Genomic DNA, 8,165 nt, shown 5'->3' on the forward strand with positions numbered 1-8,165 from the left:
ATACACCACTAGCAGAAATTGAAAAAAAAAAGAAAAAGAATAATCTGAAGAAAAAAATATAGATGAATAAATTGTTGTCTTGTTCCTGCTAGTAGGTATGAATTAATGTAGTGCTTAAAGAAGAAGGGAGCATTTTTGGGGTGATATTGTTTGTGAAAGTGAAGTGGATTGAAGAATTTACGCTTAAAGTTGATTATGTGGTGTGTTAAAGTGCTTAGGAGGGTTAGTCACTATTCCTAAATATATCCTACCCGTCCCTTGGCCACATTACAATCATGAAAAAGTCCTAATTGAGTTTAGATCGAGCGAGCCTACATTAGTAGAGATTTACATTACGGGCAAGTCTATGGTACCAATTACATGCATGTGACTTCTTTTGTGAGGGTGAGCGATTTTCTTTAATATATGTGAGCATGAGATTCAAATGTGTGGATTGATTTTACTTTCTTTGCTTTGGTTATGAGGGCACATGGTTTCACGAGGGATATGTAACATTATTAGACTTCTCTAGGATGTTGGGTGTTCAAGCCATGAGTGCATTGTGACATTGAGTCGGTTTTTGAGGCTAGGATTGTTGTGAGCATATTGTCTTTGTTTGAATATTTTTGAAGAATGACATAAGTAACGGGAAGTGTATGATGATTGCATATGCTAGAGTTTAATTGTTGCTATCAACCATAATCATTGGTGTAGTGTGCTTCGAATATGTTAAGTGCTCATAGATAGAGCAAATTTTTGGTTGACTCGAGGACGAGCAACGTTTAAGTGTGGGGTGTTGATGATAGGCTATATTTACGTATTTTAGTCGCTTATTACACTTTAATTTACTGCACTTTAATTGAGTTTGAGCTTTAATCGCTAGTGTTTTGCACTAATGGTGTATTTTATGCCTTGTAGGAGTGATTCCGAGCTATATAGATGTTATGGAATGAATTCAAGTGATCTGGAGCTTTAAAGTTTGAGTAAAAGATCAAGGAATTAAGCCGGGATCGTGTTTGGGGGTCAACGGATGATAGTTAGAGCGAACGAAGACTCTAGTAGGCATATTGCGCACTGTCTAGTAAAATAGATATAACTTTTTGCTCAGAACTCCATTTTAGCTCCACAATATATGTTGCAAAGCTAACTCAAAGGGCTACAACTTTCATGTTTTTCGTTTTTCTAAATTCGGAACGGAACAGGGTGAAAAATGCGCGAACTCTAGCGCGAGGTTAGCGCGAAGTCGCGCTAGTTAAGGAGCTGGAGGCAGAATGTCAAGGAATATGTGCGAAGTCATGCGCGAAGGATGCGCGAGCTCGCGCTAGTCACCCGGGAAAAATGTCCTTTTTCACATTGGAGAAGGTATAATTGTTTGGGCCCAACCCTACTTGGTATATATACATGGAAAAATGGTATTTTGAGAGGGGAGGACGTTTTTGAGAGAAAAACACAAGTGCAGAGCCGCCGTGGAGGCCGGGTTTCATCTTTTCTTCCACCAACTTAGTCTTTTTATGTTTCTTTGTATGATTTGTTGTTTTGTTACCATGTCTATGTGGAGCTAAACTTCACGTTCTAGGGTTGTGGTTCTTTTATGACTATTGTTATTCGGATGTTAATTTTGATTTCTTAGTTTATCATATTGGTTTATTTATTCAATCCTGCACTTAATATTTGATTGCTTGATCACCAATTGAATACTATCTACGAATCTAGAGTTGAACTCGAAAGTGGGAATTCTAGATTGCATATAGGATTGAGTAGAGCAAGTTCTTGAACCTGGGCATCAGGGAACGGATTCGCGGTAGGATAGACATATACCTAATTGCCTTGCTTGGTTGATTTACAGGAATTATAAATGCGTTCTTGTTGATTCTAATTCCATAGACATATAGGAGTTAGGTTAGCTTGAATAGGCGAGTAAGAACTCGACAGATTCTTATGAGCAATATTAACCCTGTCAACCAATAAACTAGATAAATTAGTTAGTTAATTCAATTGAAGAATACAATAGGAATGTTAGATAGCCCATAACCCTAGATCGTTTTCATTACACTGATATCATAAAAATCTGCTCTTTCTCTGTCCAAAGTTCATTATTTGTTTTTATTTATTTTAATTAGTTTAGAATCAAATACTTCTTGGTTTAATTCTTGTATAGATAATTAGGATAGTCTAATTTAGTTAATAGTTGATCATAAGTCCTCGTGGGTTCGACATCTGACTTTTAGTCACTTTATTACTTGACGACCGCGTATACTTGCGTGTGCGTTTGGCCGCAACAAGTTTTTGGCGCCGTTGCCGGGGACTTAGAAATTAACTATTTTTCTAGATTAGACTTTAAATTTTATCCTTTTTTCTGTATATACTTTTATTTTTACAAATATTTGATATTTTTCTCTTAGTGTGTTCCTAGTTCTCTGAGCATGACATCTGGGGATGAAATATACGGAGGTAAGGCTATTGATGAAGACTCTTGGTTGACAAAAGACTTTTATGGCTCGTATTTTTGGTCTTGTCATGGCCTGACTTCTTGGAGGTCTGAATTTGAATATGGGAGTAAGGGTTGGTATTGGGAAGAATATTCACGATTAAGGGAATATGAGGAACGACGTTGTCTTCTAACAACGTTGGTGAATGATTGGTCTAAGGAGAGAGATGAACTTGCACATAAAATTGATAATTTTAGCTTGGTTGTACATAACTTAGATGCAGATTTGAGCACAAAGATTGATGCGTATAACGCCCAACAATTTAATAATGAGTTGTGTGAAGCTGAAAAAAATCTTTTAGACCAAATTGAGGAGCTAAAACGAGAATACCAATCACTAGACCATGTTTGTCTTGATGATGCCAATATTGAGAAGAGTGCTCTAGAGTCATGTGAGGGAGTACATAACATTACTTTGGGAGACTTGAGTGTGTGCAAATATGGGAATGCAAATAGTAGTAAAATTCATGAGTTAGGGCGCATTAGACCTCATTCCAATCATTTTTCCACATTGTGTTTAGATAGTAAGATAGTAATCGAGCCATATGAGCCAATGAGGGGGTCAGAGAGTGAGGACGAGAGTGCCTATATTCTTGAATTTGTTGTGCCAAAAAGCAAAAATTACATTCCTCATCTAAAGGCCGAGAGGTGCAGAGTTAAAAATTTATTAGTTGGCCTGGTTATCTTTGTAGCCCCACCAAAGGTGCATTGCCACAGACTGGATGCTCTGTTAGGGGTACAATTCATAAGTTCAAGGTGGAGACAAAAATTGGTTCAAGTCGTGCCGCGACTTTAAATTAGGCGCTTGTTGGGAGGCAACCCAGCTTTACTGCTTTCTTTTATTTTTATTTATTTTTGTTTATTTTATTTTTCTATCTTTGTAGTAGTTTTTTTTGTAGGATTATGAGCATACAAGAAAAGCCACTGGAAGTTTGCAAAAGTGAGCTATGTGGTTGAAATAAGTGTGGGGTGACCGCACAAAGCATCGTACCTGGGAGAAGTCTGAGTATCCCGTGAGCTGCTAATGCTTCGGCCTTTGGCCTACCAGGGAGTCTCTTTTACCCTCTTGTTATTTTCAGTGTGCATTGAGGACATTGCACAATTTTAAGTGTGGGGTGAGGAGATTGTCTGGGTGATTTTCTGTGCTATGTTAGATTAGTTATAGTACTCGTTCTTAGTGTAGTAATTTTTAATTAAAAAAAATGAAAAAAAAACGAAAATTTTTTTTTTTGGACTTTTCCCGACGATGGATTTTGTGGACAGCTTTCTTGAGGGATTAAAGTCTAGACAAAAAAATACAAAAATATGTCTTTTAGCTTTCTTTAGGTGGTAATAATCCCCCGTGGTTTTTCTTTGTGCATCGGTTCTATTCCATGGGATGTAGTTTGAACCGGGTAGTTTTATCTTTTAGAGTAGTTTAGGGAATAAAATGGAGGAAAAAAGATGAGATAAACCTAGGCGCCCTTGACTTGTTTGATAGTAGCATATTCAGGCTTTGGCATGTGTAGTATATTCCCTATGATTTGAAATTATTGATGATGCCTTGCTTAGTTGGATAGCATGTCTTGTGATGCCTATGTCTCGTTTTCTTGACTTATGTTCACTTTGTGCTTCATGCTTAATATCTCGTGGCTCCGTGAATACTTGCATTTGTTTGAGAGTCGGAATGGGACCATCCTTAGTGAGTCATGTGCCATGTGTGGTGAGGTTTTTGTGTAGTCTATGTATTGTACTTGTGTCTAGAACTTGCCCGGTATGTGAGTCGAAGCGGAATTTTAGGTGATGCTCGGTTTGAAAAATAATTTTAGGCTTTCTTTGATCTTTTTGAGCTTAATTGCTTACTACAAATAANTCTACTTTCCCCCTCCCCCCCCCCCCCCCCCCCGAAAAAAAAAAATTTTTAAATGTATTTTTCAGTTTTAATTTTATTATTTATCGGTTTAAAAGCTCAAAGTTTTACAAGTCCCAAAATTATGAGTTCGGAGGTTTATGTGTTTGGAAGGTTACGGGTTTAGAAATTATAATGTTTACGGGTTCGAAATTTAGCGGTTCGAAAGTTTATGAAATTTGTGGGTGCGAAAGGTTGTTGGTTTGAAAGTTTATGGCTTCATGTTTATTATATCTAAATTATTTATGAATACTCTTGAGAAGTCATTTTCCTTAATTTGCGTACCAAACACCGGAAAATGAATAAGATTACTACTTGTTTTCCAAGAAAACATTTTCCACGGAAAATATTTTCCGTTATACCAAACACACCCTTCGTTAGCAAAATGTTGGAGATTTCCCATTCCCAAATCATTTAGTCAATTTATCGTAATATTGAACTTTGTGTTGTTTTACTGTAGTTTTATAAAATTATGTCTTAAGTACTTTATTTTCGTAGAAATATATTATTAAAAGTAAGAATAATTCTAGATAAACAAATTTGTTGATCGTTTTATAAAAAATAGGAATAATTTTCTGATGATCAGAATTAATGCTACCCTCGCTGGCCATAGCGTAATAGTCCTTTTGCTTTGTGTGAAGGTGAATTACAAAGGGGCCGCTTTTTTGCTTTTCTTTTTCATTAAGTGGCAGATATGTTTTTGATTTTTCAACTCTAGCATATACCCATTTGGCTTTGGCTTTGGCTTTGGCTTTGGCTTTTTGTGTTGTTTAATTCTGATCCTTTGGTCCCTTTAGGCATCCTTCTGTTCCTTCATAGGAAGTAAACCCAGAAGAATTAAATTATTCCAACGATGCTTCTTTTTTGAATTGAAGCTTAGGTTAAAGGAAGCACACACAACCCAGAAAACCAAACCTTCTATTTTTCATTCAAATTACTCTCATCATCTGTGTATATTGTCTTAATGGTATGTATGTTGACTTCTTTGTCTTATTTTACTTATCTTTTTTTTCCTTCTGCTGATTCATGAATTAAAGCCTATTTTATAGTTCTTGGTAGTATGTCTTTTGTTCAGCTCTTGCTTCTCATGAGATAAAACTGTTACAATAAAATTTTAGCCATTTCTGTAATTCATACTCATTTTCTCATGTTTTCTTTGGCTAATTAAGTTCAATCTGTCATATGGTGTGTCTTGAGTGAGATTTAAGGGAATTCGCTTTGCTCATTTTATCATAAATTTGTAGGGTTTTATGTTGGAAAATTGTAGGCATAACATTCTTTTATATATATATAAACTTTTGAATCCCTTAGACATAAGGGAAGTTTTTATTGGAGTGGCAAAGGTAGTTCCAAAATTTTCTTTTCAAATTTTTTGATTCCCCTTTTCCAAATTCCTGGCTCCGCCACTGTTTGTAACTAGCCACAGTTCTGCGGAAGACAGATTGTTTATTGATACCATAAATGTTGAAGCATTTGATTATTGATGTAGCTGTCTTAATCTACAGATTCAAGATGCTTACTTTGCCACATTGAAGTGGAGAAGCTGTAGATAATGATCTGTTAAAGTTAATACTTTGAGTTTGAACCCAATAAAATTCAACGGAAGCAAGAATGACATCTGCTGTCAATGGTGAATGCCATGGTATTGTTGAGGAACCGAAGGGTGGTCAAGTGAAGACTCATATACCTCTGCATGTATCTACATCTCATAGGGGATTCATAAGTAATGATAATTCTCAGAACCATTCCCAAGGTAGCAATCTTGCTATTCCCAAAAGGCTAAGGTTCCTCAACTTTGGTAATTTGGGCTCTCCATCGGCAAAGTTTCAGCAGATAGCTGATGAAAGAGATGAGTTTTCTCGAACTGTACCTTCTTCTAGCAGCCTTCATCTCCGTCAACGCCTTTCTAGGCTGTTTTCACGGAAAATTGATTGGACGTCTCTTAGCAAAATGTGCAAAGAGTGGTTCAGAAATCCGCTGAATATTGTACTCTTTATCTGGATTGTATGCGTAGCCGTTTCTGGTGCAATTTTATTTCTTGTGATGACAGGGATGTTGAACCATGCCATCCCCAAGAAATCTCAGAGAGATACATGGTTTGAAGTGAATAACCAAATCCTAAATGCACTGTTTACTCTGATGTGTCTGTACCAACACCCACAAAGGCTCTATCACTTTGTTCTTTTAATGCGATGGAGGCCAGAAGATATTTCCAGGCTGAGAAAGGTTTACTGCAAACATGGCACTTATAAGCCCCATGAATGGACACACATGATGGTGGTTGTTGGGTTACTTAATCTCAACTGTTTTGCTCAATATGCTCTGTGCGGCCTTAATTTGGGTTACAGGAGGTCAGAAAGACCAGCTATTGGGGTAGGATTATGTATCTCAGTTGCAATTGGTGCACCTGCCATTGCTGGAGTTTACTCTATGCTCAGCCCTCTTGGAAAAGATTATGATACTGAGCTAGATGAGGAAGCACAACTTCAGATGACAGCTGCTGAGAGCAGCGCATCTGGCCAACTGAGAAGAAAATCATTGGAAAGAAGATTTTCTTTTGCATCAGATGAAGGAAGAATTCTTGAAACTAGGCCACGATGGAGTGGAGGCATTCTTGACTTTTGGGATGACATTTCTTTGGCATATCTCTCTCTGTTCTGCAGTTTTTGTGTTTTTGGTTGGAATATGGAGAGACTTGGGTTTGGAAACATGTATGTTCATATTGCAACTTTTCTTCTCTTCTGTATGGCTCCTTTCTGGATCTTCAATTTGGCTGCTGTTAATATTGACAATGATAGTGTCAGGGGGGCGTTAGGACTTACTGGAATTTTCCTTTGTCTATTTGGGTTACTATATGGTGGCTTTTGGAGGATTCAGATGAGAAAACGATACAATTTGCCTCCTTACAATACTTGCTGTGGTAAACCTTCTGTTGCTGATTGTGCACTATGGCTTTTCTGCTGTTGGTGTTCACTTGCACAGGAAGTAAGGACCGGAAATTCTTATGACATTGTGGAGGATAAATTTTATATGAAACAAGATGAAAGTATAGCTCCATTACCTCGTGAGGATGTGCTATATAGATCCACTCAAGGTTCTCCCAACTCCTCTCCACCTCCAATAGTGAAAAATGAGATAATGACACCGCCTGCTCCTTCGATTATACAAAGAGAAGATGTGTAGTACGACCTTTTTTGCAATGTTATGAGAACTTTTCAACTGTAAGCTCGCTTGCTCAATTTTCGTTTTAGCTGTAGGTATGTTGTATTTCTACATTCTAAATATGTTGTACAAGTTCTGGTTGTGATCATCAGGTTTCAGATATTTTATTCTCTGTAATATTGTCGCAGTACTCTGATTCTTTCAGATTTTTTGCCATCGTTTTTATGCTTCTAGGCGGCACATATAACTTATTTTGATCAGTGAGGCTCACTCTTAATTGGTTGCTCTAAGTGAAAAATATTTTGACTTATTAAGGCATTCTGATATGAAAATCCCATTCTACAAGAATTTCTGTTGATCTATTCTAAGATCTGCTATACTAGATTCACTTTCTGATCCCCCTTATGGTTCCCCTTTATTGGAGTTGGAAAGATAATTGGCCTTATTCTTTTCTCAATCCTTATATGAAGGAGGCTAGTTTAGTGAAAGGTGAAGAGCAATAATGAATATGAGGACTTTTTGAAAGTAGACTTCGCTTGAGAAGATTGTGGCTTGACTTTTACCTTTGATCGGATGATTTTAATTAGTTCCTTTCCTAAAGTACACTGCCTACTTTGACTAGCACAGATTAAGAAACTTTTTGAATAT

At 36.9% G+C, this 8,165-nt stretch overlaps 1 protein-coding gene across 2 annotated transcripts; it reads left to right on the forward strand.

Moving 5' to 3' along the window:
* The first annotated feature begins 4,897 nt into the window (after positions 1-4,897).
* Positions 4,898-7,721, forward strand: LOC109243744. Of its 2 annotated transcripts, none has more exons than XM_019410725.1 (2): positions 4,898-4,996; positions 5,861-7,721. In XM_019410725.1, the coding sequence occupies exon 2, from the start codon at positions 5,967-5,969 to the stop codon at positions 7,536-7,538; it is 1,572 nt and encodes a 523-aa protein (XP_019266270.1). In that variant the 5' UTR covers positions 4,898-4,996; positions 5,861-5,966; the 3' UTR covers positions 7,539-7,721. The 2 variants fall into 2 exon arrangements, with proteins under 2 accessions (XP_019266270.1, XP_019266269.1); XM_019410724.1 differs by lacking the exon at positions 4,898-4,996 and adding an exon at positions 5,003-5,322.
* Positions 7,722-8,165: the final 444 nt, after the last annotated feature.

The sequence above is a fragment of the Nicotiana attenuata genome, unplaced genomic scaffold (assembly GCF_001879085.1).
Source record: "Nicotiana attenuata strain UT unplaced genomic scaffold, NIATTr2, whole genome shotgun sequence".
In the NCBI taxonomy this organism is placed as follows: Eukaryota; Viridiplantae; Streptophyta; class Magnoliopsida; order Solanales; family Solanaceae; genus Nicotiana; species Nicotiana attenuata.